The sequence below is a fragment of the Mesoplodon bidens genome (genome assembly GCF_964165515.1).
Source record: "Mesoplodon bidens genome assembly, chromosome: 2".
Lineage (NCBI taxonomy): Eukaryota > Metazoa > Chordata > Mammalia > Artiodactyla > Ziphiidae > Mesoplodon > Mesoplodon bidens.
In genome coordinates this window covers 79,763,737-79,787,402 of record NC_138177.1, presented here as the reverse complement: position 1 = coordinate 79,787,402, position 23,666 = coordinate 79,763,737, and the positions used below count along the sequence as shown (strand labels likewise).

The 23,666-nt window shown below is 38.7% G+C and overlaps 1 protein-coding gene across 9 annotated transcripts in view; it reads left to right on the top strand.

Annotated features, from left to right (window-relative positions):
• PDE4DIP (phosphodiesterase 4D interacting protein) overlaps positions 1 to 23,666 on the top strand; it is a gene marked incomplete at both ends in the record, with an annotated part of 299,765 nt that overhangs the window by 108,560 nt on the left and 167,539 nt on the right. For 8 of the 9 annotated variants that reach the window (XM_081219778.1, XM_081219785.1, XM_081219784.1 and 5 more), the window contains one exon: positions 8,893 to 9,010. In XM_081219778.1, the coding sequence (XP_081075904.1) occupies positions 8,893 to 9,010 (118 nt within the window). The remainder of the gene's footprint in view (positions 1 to 8,892; positions 9,011 to 23,666) is intronic. The other variant, XM_081219762.1, reaches the window with a different exon arrangement.

The window sequence follows — 23,666 nt, the reverse complement described above, 5'->3', positions numbered from 1 at the left end:
CCTCGGGCTGGTGCAACGTCACGCCGACCTCTGCCGCTGCAGGCTCGCCCCGCACTCCGTGCCCCTCCCTCCCATCCGGCCTGAGTGAACCAGAGTCCCCAAAGAGGCTGCTCCTTTAACCCTGTCCTGTCTGAGCGAAGAACAGACGCCCTCCGGCGACCTACACGCAGAGGCGGGGCCAAATCCAAAGCTGAGACCCAGGAGCTGTGAGAACAAAGAAGAGAAAGGGAAATCTCTCCCAGCAGCCTCAGAAGCAGCGGATTAAAGCTCCACAATCAACTTGATGTACCCTGCATCTGTGGAATACATGAATGGACAACAAATCATCCCAAATTGAGGAGCCAGGAGTCAGTGCTGTGCCTCTGAGGTGGGAGAGCCAACTTCAGGACACTGGTCCACAAGAGACCTCCCAGCTCCACATAATATCAAACGGCGAAAATCTTCCAGAGATCTCCATCTCAACACCAGCAACCAGCTTCACTCAACGACCAGCAAGCTACAGTGCTGGACACCCTATGCCAAACAACTAGCAAGACAGGAACACAACGCCACCCATTAGCAGAGAGGTGGCCTAAAATCATAAAAAGTCCGCAGACACCCCAAAACACACCACCAGACGTGGACCTGCCCACCAGAAAGACAAGATCCAGCCTCACCCACCAGAACACAGGCACTAGTCCCCTCCACCAGGAAGCCTACACAACCCACTAAACCAACCTTAGCCACTGGGGACAGACACCAAAAACAACGGGAACTACGAACCTGTAGCCTGCAAAAAGGAGACCCCCAACACAGTAACATAAGCAAAATGAGAAGACAGAAAAACACACAGCAGGAGAAGGAGCAAGATAAAAACCCACCAGACCTAACAAATGAAGAGGTAATAGGCAGTCTACCTGAGAAAGAATTCAGAATAATGATGGTAAAGATGATCCAAGATTCTATTTCCCAGATCCAAAATCTTGGAAATAGAATAGACAAAATGCAAGAAACAGTTAACAAGGACCTAGAAGAACTAAAGATGAATCAAGCATCGATTAAAAACACAATAAATGAAATAAAAAATACTCTAGATGGGATCAATAGCAGAATAACTGAGGCAGAAGAACGGATAAGTGACCTGGAAGATAAAATAGTGGAAATAACTGCTGCAGAGCAAAATAAAGAAAAAAGAATGAAAAGAACAGAGGACAGTCTCAGAGACCTCTGGGACAACATTAAACACACCAACATTTGAATTATAGGGGTTCCAGAAGAAGAAGAGAAAAAGAAAGGGACGGAGAAAATATTTGAAGAGATTATAGTTGAAAACTTCCCTAATATGGGAAAGGAAATAGTTAATCAAGTCCAGGAGGCATAGAGAGTTCCATACAGAATAAATCCAAGGAGAAATACGCCAAGACACACATTAATCAAACTGTCAAAAATTAAACACAAAGAAATCATATTAAAAGCAGCAAGGCAAAAACAACAAATAACACACAAGGGAACCCCCATCAGGATAACAGCTGATCTCTCAGCAGAAACTCTACAAGCCAGAAGGGAGTGGCAGGACATAATTAAAGTGATGAAAGAGAAAAACCTGCAACCAAGATTACTCTACCCAGCAAGGATCTCATTCAGATTTGATGGAGAAATTAAAACGTTTACAGACAAGCAAAAGCTGAGAGAGTTCAGCACCACCAAACCAGCTTTACAACAAATGCTAAAGGAACTCTCTAGGCAAGAAACACAACAGAAGGAAAAGACCTACAATAACGAACCCAAAACAATTAAGAAAATGGGAATAGGAACAGACATATCGATAATTACCTTAAATGTAAATGGACTAAATGCTCCCACCAAAAGACACAGATTGGCTGAATGGATACAAAAACAAGACCCATATATATGCTGTCTACAAGAGACCCACTTCAGACCTAGAGACACATACAGACTGAAAGTAAGGGGATGGAAAAAGATATTCCATGCAGATGGAAACCAAAAGAAAGCTGGAGTAGCAATTCTCATATCAGACAAAATAGACTTTAAAATAAAGACTACTAGAAGAGACAAAGAAGGACACTACATAATGATCAAGGGATCGATCCAAGAAGAAGATATAACAATTGTAAATATTTATGCACCCAACATAGGAGCACCTCAATACATAAGGCAAATACTAACAGCCATAAAAGGAGAAATCGACAGTAACACAATCATAGTAGGGGACTTTAACACCCCACTTTCACCAATGGACAGATCATCCAAAATGAAAATAAATAAGGAAACACAAGCTTTAAATGATACATTAAACATGATGGACTTAATTGATATTTATAGGACATTCCATCCAAAAACAACAGAATACACATTTTTCTCAAGTGCTCATGGAACATTCTCCAGGATAGATCATATCTTGGGTCACAAATCAAGCCTTGGTAAATTTAAGAAAATTGAAATTGTATCAAGTATCTTTTCCGACCACAATGCTATGAGACTAGATATCAATTACAGGAAAAGAGCTGTAAAAAATACAAACACATGGAGGCTAAACAATACACTACTTAATAACAAAGTGATCACTGAAGAAATCAAAGGGGAAAATAAAAAATACCTAGAAACAAACGATAATGGAGACACGACGACCCAAAACCTATGGGATGCAGCAAAAGCAGTTCTAAGAGGGAAGTTTATAGCAATACAATCCCACCTTAAGAAACAGGAAACATCTCGAATAAACAACCTAACCTTGCACCTAAAGCAATTAGAGAAAGAAGAACAAAAACATCCCAAAGTTAGCAGAAGGAAAGAAATCATAAAAATCAGATCAGAAATAAATGAAAAAGAAATGAAGGAAACGATAGCAAAGATCAATAAAACTAAAAGCTGGTTCTTTGAGAAGATAAACAAAGTTGATAAACCATTAGCCAGACTCATCAAGAAAAAAAGGGAGAAGACTCAAATCAATAGAATTAGAAATGAAAAAGGAGAAGTAACAACTGACACTGCAGAAATACAAAAGATCATGAGAGATTACTACAAGCAACCCTATGCCCATAAAATGGACAACCTGGAAGAAATGGACAAATTCTTAGAAATGCACAACCTGCCAAGACTGAATCAGGAAGAAATAGAAAATATGAACAGACCAATCACAAGCACTGAAATTGAAACTGTGATAAAAAATCTTCCAACAAACAAAAGCCCAGGACCAGATGGCTTCACAGGTGAATTCTATCAAGCATTTAGAGAAGAGCTAACACCCATCCTTCTCAAACTCTTCCAAAATATAGCAGAGGGAGGAACACTCCCAAACTCATTCTACGAGGCCACCATCACCTTGATACCAAAACCAGGCAAGGATGTCACAAAGAAAGAAAACTACAGGCCAATATCACTGATGAACATAGATGCAAAAATCCTCAACAAAATGCTAGCAAACAGAATCCAACAGCACATTAAAAGAATCATACACCATGATCAAGTGGGGTTTATTCCAGGAATGCAAGGATTCTTCAATATACGCAAATCAATGAACGGGATACACCACATTAACAAATTGCAGGAGAAAAACCATATGATCATCTCAATAGATGCAGAGAAAGCTTTCGACAAAATTCAACACCCATTTATGATAAAAACCCTGCAGAAAGTAGGCATAGAGGGAACTTTCCTCAACATAATAAAGGCCATATATGACAAACCCACAGCCAGCATCGTCCTCAATGGTGAAAAACTGAAACCATTTCCACTAAGATCAGGAACAAGACAAGGTTGCCCACTCTCACCACTCTTATTCAACATAGTTTTGGAAGTTTTAGCCACAGCAATCAGAGAAGAAAAGGAAATAAAAGGAATCCAAATTGGAAAAGAAGAAGTAAAGCTGTCACTGTTTGCAGATGACATGATACTATACATAGAGAATCCTAAAGATGCTACCAGAAAACTACTAGAGCTAATCAATGAATTTGGTAAAGTTGCAGGATACAAAATTAATGCACAGAAATCTCTGGCATTCCTATATACTAATGATGAAAAATCTGAAAGTGAAATCAAGGAAACACTCCCATTTACCATTGCAACAAAAAGAATATAATATCTAGGAATAAACCTACCTAAGGAGACAAAAGACCTATATGCAGAAAATTATAAGACACTGATGAAAGAAATTAAAGATGATACAAATAGATGGAGAGATGTACCATGTTCTTGGATTGGAAGAATCAACATTGTGAAAATGACTCTACTACCCAAAGCAATCTACAGATTCAATGCAATCCCTATCAAACGACCACTGGCATTTTTCACAGAACTAGAGCAAATAATGTCACAATTTGTATGGAAACACAAAAGACCCCGAATAGCCAAAGCAATCTTGAGAATGAAAAATGGAGCTGGAGGAATCAGGCTCCCTGACTTCAGACTATACTACAAAGCTACAGTAATCAAGACAGTGTGGTACTGGCACAAAAACAGAAAGATAGATCAATGGAACAGGATAGAAAGCCCAGAGATAAACCCACGCACATATGGTCACCTTATCTTTGATAAAGGAGGCAGGAATGTACAGTGGAGAAAGGACAGTCTCTTCAATAAGTGGTGCTGGGAAAACTGGATAGGGACATGTAAAAGTATGAGATTAGATCACTCCCTAACACCATACACAAAAATAAGCTCAAAATGGATTAAAGACCTAAATATAAGGCCAGACACTATCAAACTCTTAGAGGAAAACATAGGCAGAACACTCTATGACATAAATCACAGCAAGATCCTTTTTGACCCACGTCCTAGAGAAATGGAAATAAAGACAAAAATAAACACATGGGACCTAATGAAACTTAAAAGCTTTTGCACAGCAAAGGAAACCATAAACAAGACCAAAAGACAACCCTCAGAATGGGAGAAAATATTTACAAATGAAGCAACTGACAAAGGATTAATCTCCAAAATTTATAAGCAGCTCATGCAGCTCAATAACAAAAAAACAAACAACCCAATCCAAAAATGGGCAGAAGACCTAAATAGACATTTCTCAACAGAAGATATACAGACTGCCAACAAACACATGAAAGGATGCTCAACATCTTTGCTCATTAGAGAAATGCAAATCAAAACTACAATGAGATATCATCTCACACCAGTCAGAATGGCCATCATCAAAAAATCTACAAACAATAAATGCTGGAGAGGGTGTGGAAAAAAAGGAACACTCTTGCACTGCTGGTGGGAATGTGAATTGGTACAGCCACTATGGAGAACGGTATGGAGGTTCCTTAAAAAACTACAAATAGAGCTACCATATGACCCAGCAATCCCACTACTGGGCATATACCCTGAGAAAACCATAATTCAAAAAGAGACATGTACCAAAATGTTCATAGCAGCCCTATTTACAATAGCCCGGAGATGGAAACAACCTAAGTGTCCATCATCAGATGAATGGGTAAAGAAGATGTGGCACATATATACAATGGAATATTACTCAGCCATAAAAAGAAACGAAACTGAGCTATTTGTAATGAGGTGGATAGACCTAGAGTCTGTCATACAGAGTGAAGTAAGTCAGAAAGAGAAAGACAAATACTGTATGCTGACACATATATATGGAATTTAAGGGAAAAAAATGTCATGAAGAACATAGGGGTAAGACAGGAATAAAGACACAGACCTACTAGAGAATGGACTTGAGGATATGGGGAGGGGGAAGGGTAAGCTGTGACAAAGCGAAAGAGAGGCATGGACATATATACACTACCAAACGTAAGGTAGATAGATAGTGGGAAGCAGCCGCAGAGCACAGGGAGATCAGCTCGGTGCTTTGTGACCGCCTGGAGGGGTGGGATGGGGAGGGTGGGAGGGAGGGAGATGCATGAGGGAAGGGATGTGGGAACAGATGTATATGTATGACTGATTCACTTTGTTATAAAGCAGAAACTAATTAAAAAAAAATCTAGAAACAATAAAAAAAAAAAAATGCTAGCAAACAGAATCCAACAGCACATTAAAAGAATCATACACCATGATCAAGTGGGGTTTATTCCAGGAATGCAAGGATTCTTCAATATACGCAAATCAATGAACGGGATACACCACATTAACAAATTGCAGGAGAAAAACCATATGATCATCTCAATAGATGCAGAGAAAGCTTTCGACAAAATTCAACACCCATTTATGATAAAAACCCTGCAGAAAGTAGGCATAGAGGGAACTTTCCTCAACATAATAAAGGCCATATATGACAAACCCACAGCCAGCATCGTCCTCAATGGTGAAAAACTGAAACCATTTCCACTAAGATCAGGAACAAGACAAGGTTGCCCACTCTCACCACTCTTATTCAACATAGTTTTGGAAGTTTTAGCCACAGCAATCAGAGAAGAAAAGGAAATAAAAGGAATCCAAATTGGAAAAGAAGAAGTAAAGCTGTCACTGTTTGCAGATGACATGATACTATACATAGAGAATCCTAAAGATGCTACCAGAAAACTACTAGAGCTAATCAATGAATTTGGTAAAGTTGCAGGATACAAAATTAATGCACAGAAATCTCTGGCATTCCTATATACTAATGATGAAAAATCTGAAAGTGAAATCAAGGAAACACTCCCATTTACCATTGCAACAAAAAGAATATAATATCTAGGAATAAACCTACCTAAGGAGACAAAAGACCTATATGCAGAAAATTATAAGACACTGATGAAAGAAATTAAAGATGATACAAATAGATGGAGAGATGTACCATGTTCTTGGATTGGAAGAATCAACATTGTGAAAATGACTCTACTACCCAAAGCAATCTACAGATTCAATGCAATCCCTATCAAACGACCACTGGCATTTTTCACAGAACTAGAGCAAATAATGTCACAATTTGTATGGAAACACAAAAGACCCCGAATAGCCAAAGCAATCTTGAGAATGAAAAATGGAGCTGGAGGAATCAGGCTCCCTGACTTCAGACTATACTACAAAGCTACAGTAATCAAGACAGTGTGGTACTGGCACAAAAACAGAAAGATAGATCAATGGAACAGGATAGAAAGCCCAGAGATAAACCCACGCACATATGGTCACCTTATCTTTGATAAAGGAGGCAGGAATGTACAGTGGAGAAAGGACAGTCTCTTCAATAAGTGGTGCTGGGAAAACTGGATAGGGACATGTAAAAGTATGAGATTAGATCACTCCCTAACACCATACACAAAAATAAGCTCAAAATGGATTAAAGACCTAAATATAAGGCCAGACACTATCAAACTCTTAGAGGAAAACATAGGCAGAACACTCTATGACATAAATCACAGCAAGATCCTTTTTGACCCACGTCCTAGAGAAATGGAAATAAAGACAAAAATAAACACATGGGACCTAATGAAACTTAAAAGCTTTTGCACAGCAAAGGAAACCATAAACAAGACCAAAAGACAACCCTCAGAATGGGAGAAAATATTTACAAATGAAGCAACTGACAAAGGATTAATCTCCAAAATTTATAAGCAGCTCATGCAGCTCAATAACAAAAAAACAAACAACCCAATCCAAAAATGGGCAGAAGACCTAAATAGACATTTCTCAACAGAAGATATACAGACTGCCAACAAACACATGAAAGGATGCTCAACATCTTTGCTCATTAGAGAAATGCAAATCAAAACTACAATGAGATATCATCTCACACCAGTCAGAATGGCCATCATCAAAAAATCTACAAACAATAAATGCTGGAGAGGGTGTGGAAAAAAAGGAACACTCTTGCACTGCTGGTGGGAATGTGAGTTGGTACAGCCACTATGGAGAACGGTATGGAGGTTCCTTAAAAAACTACAAATAGAGCTACCATATGACCCAGCAATCCCACTACTGGGCATATACCCTGAGAAAACCATAATTCAAAAAGAGACATGTACCAAAATGTTCATAGCAGCCCTATTTACAATAGCCCGGAGATGGAAACAACCTAAGTGTCCATCATCAGATGAATGGGTAAAGAAGATGTGGCACATATATACAATGGAATATTACTCAGCCATAAAAAGAAATGAAATTGAGCTATTTGTAATGAGGTGGATGGACCTAGAGTCTGTCATACAGAGTGAAGTAAGTCAGAAAGAGAAAGACAAATACTGTATGCTGACACATATATATGGAATTTAAGGGAAAAAAATGTCATGAAGAACATAGGGGTAAGACAGGAATAAAGACACAGACCTACTAGAGAATGGACTTGAGGATATGGGGAGGGGGAAGGGTAAGCTGTGACAAAGTGAAAGAGCGGCATGGACATATATACACTACCAAACGTAAGGTAGATAGCTAGTGGGAAGCAGCCGCATTGCACAGGGAGATCAGCTCGGTGCTTTGTGACCGCCTGGAGGGGTGGGATAGGGAGGGTGGGAGGGAGACGCAAAAGGGAGGGGATATGGGAACATGTATATGTATAACTGATTTAATTTGTTATAAAGCGGAAAAAAAAAAGTTTCTATAGAGCAGAGATTGTGTGTTTTCCAACTTTATATTCCCAGTACTTGGTAGTGTGCATTGAGTTATATACATAATGGTTACCTAATAATTGTTTTTTGAATGGAACAATAGCAATTTAAAAAACTCTACAACTTCTGGCCCCTATTCCAAGAATTTTATATCTATGGTCTGTAGATCCATGGATTAGCTTCAAGAGGTCTCTGAACCTGTGACAATGTAAGCAAAAAATCGTTTGTGTGTATATTTGGGGACTGGGGCAGAGAATACATGGCTTACTGAATAAAAGTTTCAAAGAGTTCAATGACTCTTTGTAAAGTAAACACTTACTGTACTGGACCATGCTATCTTTGGAGTGGGCTGAAAAATGAAAGTAGTAATTGTACCATGGCCATAATTGTTCTTACTTTTTCTTTGCTCCAGAAGAATTGAAGAACTGAGTCAGAGCCTGGCTGCACAGGAGAAACTTGCAGAACAGCTATCTCAAGAGAAGCAACAACTGCTACATCTGTTGGAGGAGCCAGCTGACATGGAAGTGCAGGTGAGGTTTGGGCTGTACTTCCTGAGGCACAAAGCTTCAAGCTTTCAGGAGCCCTATTTTACATTTATATGTATTCGTTTTCTATTGCTGTGTAAGAAATTACTACAAATTCAGTGGTTCAAAACAACATGTATTTATTATTCCAGTTTTTGTGGGTCAAGAGTCCAGGCATGGTTTAGTTGGGTTTTCTGCTCAGGGTCTCACAAGTCTGAAATCAAGTTGTCAGCTGGACTGCTTTCTCAGCTAGAGACTCACTTAGGGAAGGTTCCACTTCTAAGCTCCCTGAGGTTGTTGGAAGAATATCTCTGTGTGACTGTAGAAGTTATGGCAGCTTGCTTCTTCACAGCCAACCATGGAGAGAGACAGTCTCTTGCTTCTCTCCCTTCTAGACACTCTTTTAAGAGGTTCATCTGATCAAGTCAAGCCCCTCAGTGTACTGTCCCTTTTGGTTAACTTAAAGTCAACTGAGTAGGGACCTTAGTTACATCTGCAGCAACACCCCTTCACTTTTGCCATATAGCAGTGCATAACTGTGTAGCAATATCCCTCACCTTTGCTGTATTCTATTGGTTAGAAGCAAGTTACAGGTTTCTTCACACTCAAAGATTGTACAAAGGTGTGGATACCAGGAGGTGGAGGTCATAGGGGCCATCTTAGGATTCTGCCTGCCACCCTTTGATGTATAACTATAGAGAATGTATAGCGTGGTTTTATTATTGAAGAGAGAACCCTCACTGCTGTGAAAATTATTGCATTAATCTGTATTGTTGTTCTTGGAGGTTACCTCAGAGGGAACTCCCCTCCTTCATTCAACTTTTAATTTACTAAAAAGATACTTTCTGAAGGAACCCTAGAATGTATCTGTGCCCAAGCAACATACACAATTACTAGGTATTCTTACAAATCTTAGATCAATGATAAAGCAAAATATGTGCAGTTTAATTTATTGGTCACATATACAAAGGTTGGAATCAGGATAAAAAGAGCAGTGCTAAAAATTAGTATAAAGCAGTGTTTCCTCACCTTTCCTGTGTCATGACAAAAATAGCAAATAATAATAAGAAACATGTAGAAAAAGGCATGATTTACAACATAATCAAATTGCTTAAAACCAGTGACTTTTTCTCATTTTTCTCATTATCCACTGCTCTTTTTTTATCACTCAAGTAATAAATAGCAATTACCTAAAAGTCTGCAAATCCAAATAAGCAAAAAAAAAAAAAAAAAAAAAGAAAGAAAGAATTACAGTTTTCAATAGCTATGATAAGTATAGAAGAAAGGCAATGATTTGGTACATTTTTTAAATTGAGCCCCTGCAATAAATTCACTTATTAATTATAATTTTAAAAAATAACGAATGATAATATTTATAAGGTGTAGCAGTAAATGGATGGAGCTCCTCACTTGAAAGTGACCATCCTGGGTGCTTAGGCCACAACGAGGGCAGAAGAAATCACTATCTTGGCTACACTGTAAACACCTTGGACTCTGGATCCATTTTGGTTGGAAAGCTCTGGTTAACAAACTCAGGAAATGATGTGTATGCATATAATTTGATAGATATGAGTAAAAATTAAAGTTTATAGGCTTTTTGCAAGATACATATTGAAATGTATGGAAGATCCCATAACATTTTTTAATTAGGAATAACTTGGCTGGGAATTAGGAGAAGTAGGTTTCTATCCTGATTCTTTCTTTATTAACTGTATGACCATGGATACCTCACTCTCAGCCTCTATATGTGTAAAATGGGAAAATTAGCCCAATCTCCAAAGTATCCTACAATTTTGACATTCTATTCTAATGAGTCCAGCATCATTGGGGAAAGTGCATAGTCCCCAAGGTAAGCACTTCGAAAGAAAAATACGTAAATTCTGAAATAAAATCACTCTCATTGTTCTAGTTTTATAGTTACAGACATATAGAAACATATATTTAGGTACACATACTTATTTTCATTAGTATCTTTGGTAAGCACTGAAATGGGTATATGTAGTTCAATATTTGCAATGCTAATAAGGAGAAGTGTGTTGGTATCAGTTTTTAAAACAGACTTGAAGAACAGAAAAATTATAATTTCAAAGAGACTAAATTATTTACAATCTATCCTAAAGGAATGCTTAGAACAAGGTTAAGTACAGCGTCTAGAGGATAATAACATTGGGTGAGCAGAAGAAAGAAATACATTGTCACATAAATTGTGCTAAATTTATATGCTTCTTTAATGTTGCTGGTACCTATAAAAATTTATTATTATTGTTATTGCCCAACTCTTTGTACATTTATAAACCTGATTACATCATGCTGTGAATTCTGTCAATCAGTGTTTCCCAACATTTTTCAGAGAAAGTTCAGTTTCATAGGAGCTGATTATGTGACTATGTTACTCTGAAGTAAAGTGACTGAGGCTGGTCATGGTTGGAGGTGATTACCTGTGTCCACCTTCAGAGCCTCCACCACCTGAGAGCTAAGGGGCTGGCATCTCATCACAGTGGTGGGCCATTTTGAGGCACACTGGCCAGAATACCCAAGCTGGAAAGCTCTGCCACAGGGGTCCTCTGACAGTAGGTCCTCTCAAATGTGGAGGACAGAAAGCCTCCCATAGCTCATTTTCTAGTTTCTCCCTTTGGGTCTGTGCCTTATGAAGAAAAAAAACAAAAAACTAGGCACCAAGTACTGCTCATTGTGCGTAGAATTATTTTATATTATCATTTCTAAAACAGCCCAAAGAAGCCTGGCCAGAGAGTCAGCCTTTTAGTGAGTGTTCAGATAATCCTCTGAAAACTTCCTTCTCTCAATGTGTGTCCAGACTCCAAAAGAAAGGAAATGGTTTTGGTCACTGTGCTTCTATCTTATACTCTATGGCCTAGACAGAAAGATTGAAATGATTTCTGTAATACCTTGGGAATATTTAGCCATGCTCAAGTGGTTCAGATTGACTTAACGGAAGGAAACATTCAAGTCCCAGTTTAAAGAAAGAATCTTGGTCCTTCAATAACGGATTCTAGTATGAAGTCTCCTGGATTTTATCTGGGGAAGCAGAGTGGTATGAAAGAATGAGCTCAGGTTTTGGAATTTGATCTCAGTCAGCATCAACACTTTTTATATGTATGGCCTTGGACAAGTTACATAACCCTTCCAAGTACAATTTCCTCCTCTGTAATGTTCATCTATTTGTAAGGGTTAGAAATAGTATATGTGAAGTGCCTAGCACAGTGCTCAAAACACGGTAACTACTGTTGTCCTTATAACTACTGTTGTCTACGGTAACTACTGTTGTTAACAACCTGAAAGAGAGTAAGGCTGTTCTTAAAATGAGTAGTGGCTAAAAAAGACATAGTCAATGAGTCAGATATTGTAAACTTCATTCACGTTGTAACTATCTTTGTCTTACAAAAGACAATGACAAAATTATTAAGTATAGCAGTATTAGTGAGATTAATGGTCACAGTTCTCCCTCTGGACCTGTTAGCCTTGCACATAGAAAAACTGTTTTATAGGCAAAGACCAAACTCAAAGTTGTCTATTTGTGTTATTGCTCCCCAGGAAGACCACAACAGAGTGTGAATCATTCAGGGCAAATTGATCACAATGAGAATTATATCTCACTTTTGTCCCCTAGACAAAAAGAAATGTTGAAGCACATTCTATAACATCTTGGGATCATGTAGTCACACTCAAATGGTTCAGATTATTATAATATAAAACCTAGAAGTAAAGTCACAGGATTTCTTAAGTACATTCCAAATATAATTTAAAATATTTATCAATGAATATTCAACAACTTTTCTGTAGTAATAACATCAGCACAATATGGTAGCATTTTCTATGTGCCAGGTGCTGCTCTAAATACCTTATATAATGAACTCAAATTAGTTTAAGCCTCAAAGCAATCCAGCGAAGTAGATACTGAACTACATGAAACATAAAAAGAGATTAATTTATAATAAACTAATGTTTATTTTAATATGTAAATTCTTGGGCACAACTATATTAAAGGATATAAAGAAATAGGCAGGTGCTTGTATGGGAAGTCACAGCTTCAAATGCAGTCTGGTGCAGGCATGTTATATTGGCAATTCAAAACTGGCAAGGGACAGTGCCGTTAGTTATGATCCAGTGGCAGTGCCAAAATGAAAAACTCTTGGTAAATTTCCAAATAAACAAATAAATTAAATAATGTTCCTTTAATTTATGTAGCAGTTTAACTCATAGAAAAGTCAGAGTATATTAACGTTGTGTTCATATGTACAATAGAATTAAGTCCTAGGTCCAGATGATTATATAAACAGTTTGATTACCTGCATCACTGCCCAGTGGAATATTTGAAAGTCATTCACATTTTGGAATAATGCTTTGTCTTGCCCATTGAAAGTTATGTAGCCCCCCTAGCCCCACTCATCATTGAAACAAGAAATGCCCCCGCAAACTTCCAAAATGCACTCTAGGATATGGCTGCTCGATAAGAACCACTGGTCTAGGGGGTCCTGGCCTTCAAAGCGTTTAAAGCCCAATAAGAGATTGGCATGTAAACAAAGAACTAAAATGCAGTGTGATAAATGAAGAGAGAGCAGTATACTCATAGTGCTAAGAGGACCCAGAGTTGAGAGGGATTAACTCTATCTTTGGAAGTCAGAGAAAGCCTCACTTGGAAGTCAGCCTTGACCTGGGGCCTTAAAGGCTGAGTACACCAGGCAGAAAGTAGGAGAAGGGCATTCTAGGTTAGGGTAACATTATATACAATGGTGTGGAACACACCTAAGGAATTGGAAGTAATTGATGTTTTCAAATATATGATAAGTGTTGGAGAATGATGGAATATATAGCTGGAAAGTCCCATAAATGTCAAGCTAAGGACTTCATGTTGTAGGCAATGAAGAACTAAAAATTTAAAAATTAAGCAAAGGGAATAAAAGCTTATGAGTTGCATTATACAAAGGCAATCCTGGTGGTTGTTTAGACAGAAGACTGAGCAGATAACTGATGTCACCTTTTGAGATAGCAAATCATGGTTTGATGCAGCTAGTAACTGCTTCAACTAGCCCATTCTGTGAATTAGATAAAGGTAAAGAATATTGTAAAACCAATTATAAAGCACTTTGTCTAAACAGTGATGTGTGACAACTATTTGTGACACCTGAAGTCCTTGCTAGGGGTGTTATCGTTGCTAACAGTAGCAGCATCTTAGTTCTACTGTATTATACTCAAACCTGAGTCTGCCATGCCACTTCTATTACTCCACCACAGGAACCATACCTCTACAATGCAGAAGGCACAGGTTCAATTTCTAAGCCCTGGGTCTGCTCCATAGAGGCTGAAGAATTCTCTCATTGCCAGCAAAGCCATCCCTTGAACCCCTTATAGATGTTAGGGAACAGAGAAGCTTGAGTTCTGAGGCCTGAACTCCAACCCCTCACAACTGGGGACACCACAGTTGGGCTTTAGAAGAAAGAGAGCTCGCAAGTCATACGCTTCTAGGTGTGAGTTGTCCAGATGAAAAACACTTATCTTACTCCACCTCCCAGAGATAAATACTTCTCACGTGATCCCAGTATGAAAGTCTGAACTGGGAAATAGTCTCTGAGTACAGGAAGTTTTACTTCAGAGCCTTTCTTCCTCAAATAAGTGAGACAGTTTTGATAAAGATTATTTGGTTTAATTGATTTTATTATCCCTCTAGTTGTTTGACTTTTCCATTCTACCAAAACATTGTTCAGCATCCATTTTAGCTGGAGTGTACCTGTAGAATACTTATGAACTTCTTTTATATAATTAACTTCATAGAACAACAAAAATGCCACAAACTTGACATGCCACGGATTGACAACACTCCATGTATGCTCTCAATCCTCCATGGCCATTCGGATCGACAGCCTGTGGTGACCAGAGGGCTCAGGAGCTTTGTGATGGCGCTGTCATGCTGCGGCAACTTGTCTACCTCTTTCTCACTAGGGAGTCAGAAAATCTAATGAAGTGCAGTTTACAAAGCGTTTTTCTCTTCCTTACTGAAGGTATCCACAGAGTTGCAGGGAAAAGCTGGCAATCATTCCATCCCTTCTACAGAATGGTGGAAGCTTTATCTCAAAGAACATTTTAAATGAAACCAGACCTGGAGGGTAGGAAGGTGGGGGTCGGGGGGGTGGGGGAATGGCGGCGGGGGTGGGGAGGGGTGGTGTGGTGCGGAGGTAATGTACTTGCAAAGGAAACGTCTGGAGGAATCCTTGTTTTGTTTCCTCTTTTTTCTCTCCATCTTTCCCCCCAGTATTATATAAGCACTATTTATTAATGTGTAATTACACTGTGGTTGGCCTAAAAAATGAAACAGGACAACAGAATTAGGGAGAGGCATCCATTAAACCATCAGGACCTTCCTACTCACACAAAGCAGCAGACAGTCAAGCCATTGCATTTATGCCTTGTCTGGAACCTAATGTAAATAGCACTGCATGCAGTGAGGCAGATTTCCTAAAATAGCAAACATTCCAGTGTTACCGTGGAGAGATCTGACGTAGAGGTTAAGGCAAGAATGCTCTCTAAATGCTCAAGGCAGAGACTGAAAACCTGGCAGGGATTAGCAGCTCAGGCAGCTTCAGCCAACTTCATGTAAGAAGAATATTTTTTAGAGCAGCTTTTCAATATCCCTTTCTTAAGCTGATGAATATTGAAGCTGGAGACTCATTTACAAATCCTCATTCAACGTCACTGTCTCCCAGGCAAACCTTCATTGGTAACATGTCTCAGAAACGGACTTTATCAGATGGAAAAAAGAGGGGCTTCTTCATAGCTTTATTTATTGAGCACTTACAATTGCACAGGTACTGTAAGGTGAAGGAAGAGGAAGACAAAGACATAAGGTTTAGTCTCTGACTTCTAGGGATTACAATCTAATTGGAAGGTAAGAAAGTCTCTGATGGAAACAAAATACAAGGCAGGAGAGAAAGGAAAAAATCAGGGGCTGGGGTGGGCCGTGAAGATTCTGGTCTGTAAGGAATGAGAAGGATTTTAATAAGACATAAAAATATTAGGCATCAATTTATTTATTCATTCAATGATTATTTACTTAGATCTGGGAACATACTGATAAAAGTACCTCAGAAGATAGCAAGATGAGTAAAGTGTGGTTCCTCTTCTTAAGGAGCTTACCAGCTAAAGGGAAGAAGGCAATATGGAAAAATGACACACATATTACTATAGGAATAAAAAGTGCTTTGGAAGGTCAAGGAATAGAAAGATGTCTTTTGAGGGGATTAAGAAAGGCAGCTTAAAGAAAATACTTGAAGGTTGGTTAGGATTTTGACAAGAGGAGATGGTAGTAATGGGAAAGAACATTACAAGTAGATAAGAGAGCGGTAGGGAAGTTCCAGGTAAGGAAGCAGTAGTTGGAATAGTGAGGGTGTTCAGGGGGACAGTGAGTTTAGGCTAGAAAGATAGGGTGATACTAGAGTCAGAGGGCCTTGGATGGCAGGTCAAGAAGTTTATGATTGTGGGTAAGTCATTAGGTCTCCAGGTTACTATGCCAGAAAGTGATATATCTGAGATCTGTTTTAGGAAGATTAGTCTGGAAGGAGGAGTGAGTAGAGGAGAAAGAAGGTGAGAGGACTAACTATTATGGAACTCTATTAAGATATGAAGTCACTAGACGGTAACCAAGAATGGAAGTTTTGTGCTAAGGCAAAAGAACGAAATAAAATTTTAAGATATAATAAGTCATTCATTCATTCATCCGTTCATGTAATCCAGTCCATGACTGTTTATTGAGTGCCTACCATGGCCAGACACTGGTGCAATTAAGTGCTGGAGAAACAGTAAGAATAAGCATGGCAGAGTCCTTCCCCTCAGGGAGCTTACATTCTAATAAGGGAGCTAGTTAAATAACCACGTAATCAAACAAATAATTGCAAACTGTGATAAATACATTGAAAAAAAAAGAGCAAGGATCAGAAAACTTTTTCTATAAAAGGCCAGAGAGTAAATAATTTAGACTTTGCAGGCCATAAGATTTCTGCTGTTGCAGCACAAAAACAGCCATATGCAATACATGAAGGACTTGGCATGGCTGTGTTCCAATAAAGTTAATTTACAAAAATAGATGGGGGTCGGATTGAGCCCACAATCCATAGTTCCCTGATCCTTAAGAGAGAATTAGGAGGAAGGAGGGGGAGGCACTATATTTAAGGGGAAGACGTCAATCAATCTTTCCTGGGGTAATTTTGAGATGTCTCTAACACATACAGGTGCAGATACAAATAGGTAGTTGGCCATTTGAGAGTTGAACTCAGAGGAGAATTCTGGAATAAAGATATTCTTTTACTGGTTCTGAACACCAATTCCAACACGTGTATTGAGAGCAGGGACACTTCCCACACAGCACCGAGCAATTCTTAGACACAGAGTGTCCAAGAATTCAACTCAGTTCTGACACTGTCTACCTGGAGGTAGCATCAGAGGCCACAGGTTAAGGATTCAGTCTTATAAGACTGCCTCCACACCCCTCCCACTGCTCCCTCCCTCCCCACTCCTCCCCACCCCTGGACTTCAGACAACAGTTGCAATCCCAGTTTATCACCTGTGCTTCTGACCAGCAATAGATTAGAGGTTCCAGCAACGCCTCCTTGGACTTCACCAGTCACAAGTCCAGATGTTACATGTACTACTGACTGTCTTTAAATTTAGAGGTTCACATGACCCCTTCCTCAGGTTAGATTAGTTTGCTAGAGCAGGTCACAGAACTAAAAGAAACATTTTACTTACTGGATCCCTGGTTTATTGTATCAGGATATAACCCAGGAACAGTGAGATGGGAGATATGCATAGGGCAAGGTATATGAGAAGGAGTGTGGAGCTCCCAAGCCCTCACCAGGCACCTCCCTGAATTTCCACATGTTCACCAACCCAGAAGCTCTCTGAACCCAGTCCTCTTGGGATTTTATGGAGGCTTCATTACAAAAGCATGATTAACTCATTGGCCATTGTTGACTGACTCGGCCTCCAGCCCCTTTCCCTTCCCTGGAGATTGGAGTGTGGGACTGAAAGTTCCAACCCTCTAATCACATGGTTGGTTCCTCTGGCCACTACTGCCAAGCCACCACCCCCACCCCCCCACCCCAGTGTCCTAGTGACATTCCAAAACTCACCTTATTAACAAAATAAAAGACCTTTATCACTTTCATCATTTAAGAAATTCCAAGGGTTTTAGGATTCTATGCCAGAAAGGGGGACAAACCAAATATATATTATTATAAATCACAATATTACAAATATATTGGAAGATACTCATATAAAGGTAGAAAAGGATGAGATGATATTGAAAGAGAATAAAGGTGAAAAAGGCCTAGGACTGACCCTCATTGAACACCTACAAAAAGTTCATAGTGGATATGACTCTTACTCTGAATTCACAAATTTAGTTTTAGGAAATATCACATTTACTTTCTTTAAATCAATTTAATGTTACCCTGAGTCCCTATCCTAATCAGGCTGGTGGGAAATTAAATTCCATTCATTTGGTTCTTCCTCCTCCCCACTCTCTCAGTTATGTGAAGGTGAAGGTCCCTGGGCTTTATCAGGTGTCAAAGCATCAAGGAGACAACTCTGATCATTGGTCCACCACTGAAGCACCCCTGCCCCAGCACATACAGTTCTACTAATCCTAACTGCTTGCTACATTGGACTCTTTATGGAGCCCCTTGACCTAGAGTCTAGCCTCTCTAAGTCACCCAGTGCCTTCTCCCCAACAGGTCCTGCTTCTTCTGCAGGGCACTGATAATGGAGGTGGGTCCTTGTTACTCTTTCACCCCCTCCCCAGTCTCTTCCCAACTGGGGTGAAATCTCACCCTCTCCTCTTTTGTTGACCTCAAAGACATTACTCTCTTCTCTTCCCCACTGGGACACCTGGCTTAATCTTCTCAGTGTGTTTAGAATTTTATCCAAGTCAGGAAATTCATTTGACTTCAGGCAATCTCTGCTCTTTGCTCTGCAAAAAATCCCATGTCAAGGGAATGCTAAGGGCCTTACCATCAGACTAGGAAAGAGGTAGGTAGGGGTATACAAGTAACATATCTGTATCCAAAAATTTACCCTGTCACCATTTGGTTAGAGAAGAAATGTGAGATGAGCTGATAGAGAAGTAGATTAGGATCTTTTTGTACAGATATTGAAATGCCAAGCTAAGAGTTTTGGACTTGGTGCTATAGGTAGTGGCAATTATGGATCTTTACTATGAATATTCTAGAAATAATATGCAGGGTGATTAGAGGGGTAAGCTTCTAAAGCTATGTGACATGATTCAGGTTTCAGGTTTTAAGAACCTGAAAAGGACAGTGTAGGGAAAATGCAAAACAACATTTCTGAACACACTAGAGATGTTTAGAAATAGAGTCAAAAAGAATTTAGCATTTGGCTTGATAGGGAAGGATTCTGAGGAGTTAAAGGTAACAACTCCTTAGTTTACAAGTTTACCCTATTGTAGAAAATGGTATGCCTGACCTCATCTCTCCTGATCCTTCTCTAGATGTTGACAATGTTAACTACCCCTCTCATTCTTGAAACTCTGTCCCCCTCTCACCTGTGTTTTGATTGTGGAAGAGCTCAACGTAGTGTTTTTCACTTAGTTTTTTCCTCAGTCCCTAAATACTGCATGTCCCATGTCAAATTTTGTATTATCTTTTTGCAAATGGACTCAACTCCCACATTTCTGTTTGTTTAGGCATTTTTTTTCTACCAGTCTTCCAGGCCAAAAACTTTATCTCTATTTTTAACCTTTTTTTCCTTCATCCTCTCTGCATATATGTCATCAAGTCCTGCTGCTCATTCCTTCAAAATGACTCTCATATTTACCAGTTTCTTTCCATTTTTATACCAGACCTTTTTTATCTCACGTGTGAATAATGGCAATGGATTTTTTTTTAAACTTTATTTATTTTTGGCTGTGATGGGTCTTTGTTGTTGCATGTGGGCTTTCTCTAGTTGCAGTGAGCAGGGGCTATTCTTCGTTGAGGTGTGCAGGCTTCTCATTGTGGTGGTTTGTTGCGGAGCATGGTCTCTAGGCAATGGATTTTTAACAGGTCTTCCTGTAACCATCCCAAAACCTGTTCCCTAAAACTCCAAGCCATCCTGTTGTCTGACTCATTTTCCTAAAACAAACTTTTCATCATGCCATTCTTAGCTTAAATTCATAACAGAAAGTCCAAATTCTTTTGCCTTTCTCAAACATTAACCAAATTCTAGTTGCCAATTCCCTCCATAGCATAGTGTCTGGCTTTCAGTTCGCCCTTTATATATGTTCTTTGAATGAGTAATTACTGAGATGTACAGAGTGTATGTATAGATGTATAGAGTAGGATGAACCTGGCCACTCAGATATCCCACAAAATCTTTCCCTTTACTGACAGGCTAGCATCATATTTAACCCAACTTCCAAGACTTTTGATGATGCTGTTTTCTTTTTCTGGAGTCCTTTCCTTGGTTTCCTCCATTCTAAGATCCATCTCAAGTCCCACTCTTGCCCCCTTCACCTGTACCAGCTCCTACTTAACTTCTTCTGCACTTTCATTGAAGTTGTCGGTACCATTTAGTTTACCAATCAGTTATTCTGATTGTAGCATGCACATTCTCTCCCCTTCAACTAAACTGAAAGTTCTCTGAAGACAGAGGAAAAAAAACAAAACAAGAACTGAGTTTGCATAATTTTTTGCTCATCAGTTGATTAACAAATATTTTGAAATTCACTTAAACAGCTGTGGATATTTAATAACTTGAAAGACTGCAGTGTTTACTATTTTAAAATCAATTCTGCTGATAACCATATTATAGCAATCTGTAGTTGAACTTGAAATCTCCCAGTTTTAAAACAAGTGTTTTGAAATGCTGTGCTATTAATGAATGCAAAGCATGATTGTTTCTGGATTCTTAAAGATTTCCAACCAACAGAGGGAAATCATGAACATGCTTGTGGTGTTACCATAAAGCCTAACTGGCTTTACTTTGATATTCTTGCATTTCCTCATCTGCTTTTGCTTCTCTGCCAGAATCACTCCCCCCACCCACTGTGGCATAGTTTTTAGTAATTAGAACAGCTATTTCCAACATCATAACTAGGATAATGAAAGCTAATACAACTGGTTTGGGACATGGGGATTTTTCACCTCTTGGAAACTCCCTCCCAGCCCAGAATTAGGTCTTAGAAACACTACAACACAGGGAGTACAAAAGTAGCTACGGTTCGAACAGAATCTTCCTGGGCCCTCAAATCTAGAGATCAAAATAGAGATAGTGCAAAAGATCCCTACCATAATAATACTTAGGAATCTTGTTCCAAATGGGCATATAGTTCTCTAAATTCAACAATTTTGTACGTAGTTCTTCATTAATGGGTTTTTCCATTTATCTGCAGAACTTCTGATCCTTTGGCTGACATTTGTCTGAATACACTTTAAGAGAGTTCTAATTCAGTAGTTTTCAAAGTGTGGTTCTCAGCAGCATCTGCCTGCTCTGGGAATTTCTTAGGAATTCAAATTCTTGGGCCCCTTCTCAGACCAACTGAATTAGAATCTTGTTAAATCTACCATTTAACAAGCCCTCCAGGTGATTCTGATGCATGCCAAAGGTTGAAAACCACTGTTTAAATTCAATATGTTTATTTTGTAGCTTAGGAAATTAAGGGCCAGATATAAGTGATTTGACTTAGGATAGACAGCAAATATGTGCTTGTGAATGCATTTATCAATCCATTTTGAGGGCAAACTGCTGATATATAAAATTAATCATTTGTTTAACTTATTATCGCTTATCATAATATGAAACCTGTTCTCAGTCAGATTTTCCTTTATTATGTAACTTTTGATAAGTTTTAGAAGTAATCATCCTATTCTAAATCATCACAAAAGCCCTAGGTCCCACCTTAACAACATGCTTTGCTTCCATCGTAAATGTATGGTGTGTAAATGTATATAAAACAATATTTTCCAACACTCATATGGATAGGAACTATGATGTTTTGAAGTCGCAATTGGGCCTTTTATAGAATTTCTTCTGGGCTATATTTTCCCAATTTTCAAAGCTGTTCTTATGATAAAGTTATAGGGGTTACTTTCCATGAAAGAAATCCCTCAGATTAAAAATTTATGGGTAATACATATTTTCATAATAATTTACTCCTTATCTTTTTTTTTTTTTTTTTTTTGCGGTACGCGGGCCTCTCACTGTTGTGGCCTCTCCCATTGCGGAGCACAGGCTCCGGACGCGCAGGCTCAGCGGCCATGGCTCACGGGCCCAGCCACTCCGTGGCATGTGGGATCTTCCCGGACCGGGGCACGAACCCGTGTCCCCTGCATCGGCAGGCGGACTCTCAACCACTGCGCCACCAGGGAAGCCCCCCATTCTTTTTTATTGATGGTTAATATTACATTATATAAACATATCAAAATGTGTTTATCCTGTCTTCTTCTTAGTAACACTTTTTTTCTTATCACAAAATCAATACATGCTTATAGAAAATTTTAGAATACAAATGAGGAAAGAAGAAAATTCTACTTTCTTTGAAGTTCTACTTTCAAGTTTTACCACTCAGACTCTGATATAAGTGCCTTAAATTGGCACAATTCTTAGTTTTAACTATAGAATATTTCCTAATTTTAAAACACTTAAAAAATAATATATGAATATACATTCATTGCCCCAAATTCAAATGATACATGGTATATAGAATAAAAGTAAATGTTGCTGTTCAGCTCCCCATTTTCTTGCCTCCCCATAGATAGCCAGTGTTGACTAAATACAAAATCTTGACCAAGATAATATTGATAAACCATGAAGTGCTGAATTTATTATCACATAATTTTCCTTGTTTCATTTTTTAATTTTTATTTTCAATTGATCTGTACAAAAGTGATCTTTTAGTTTTATAATACCAAATGATCATGTTTAGGAGTGGTTCTAGTACTCTAGTTTACTATCTGTTTTGAGATATGGTCTTTAAATATGTTCTCTGGGAGTGAAGAGTGCTGTCTTCAAATTTTCTTTGATTGTTGAGTGATTTATTTCTATCTGTTGGAAGCCTAGATATGTATGTATAGCTCTTTCAGTATGTTGATCTTTACTTACATATTCTTTACAAACATATTCTTCAATAGTAAGTTGCCTTTTCTCCATTTGTACTGACTTGCTCTTCTATACCAACTACCCATATGTTGTCATTAAAGTTTAGAGACTACAGGTCAGGTGAATACAAAGTATTATTTAGAGTTTGCTCCCCAGGAGCACTTTGTTTCATTAATTACTTTGTTTCATTAGCATTTTCCCCAATAGGAAAAAATGGCTGGCATCCACATTCAAAGATGAGGCCTTGATTAATGTCTTAATTTGCACTTTTTGCACTTTTGAGTCCTTGCTGTTCTTTAGGATAATACTTAAGACAGGGTATGGCAGGGTAGTGTCCTGGCAGGCCAGAAACTCCTTGCCTCTCTATAGATCACTATGGATTCCAAAGATTGTTACGATTGTTACTTAATTTCTTCTGACTCTGAAGCTCATATCCCTAGAGGTAGGCAGAAATGCACCTGTAGTGAGTTTTACTTGGAACTCTATTTTACATTCTTGGTTTTGGGACCAGAACATGCCTCTTTAGGTGAAATCACAGATGCAAAGTTCTGTAGCCTAC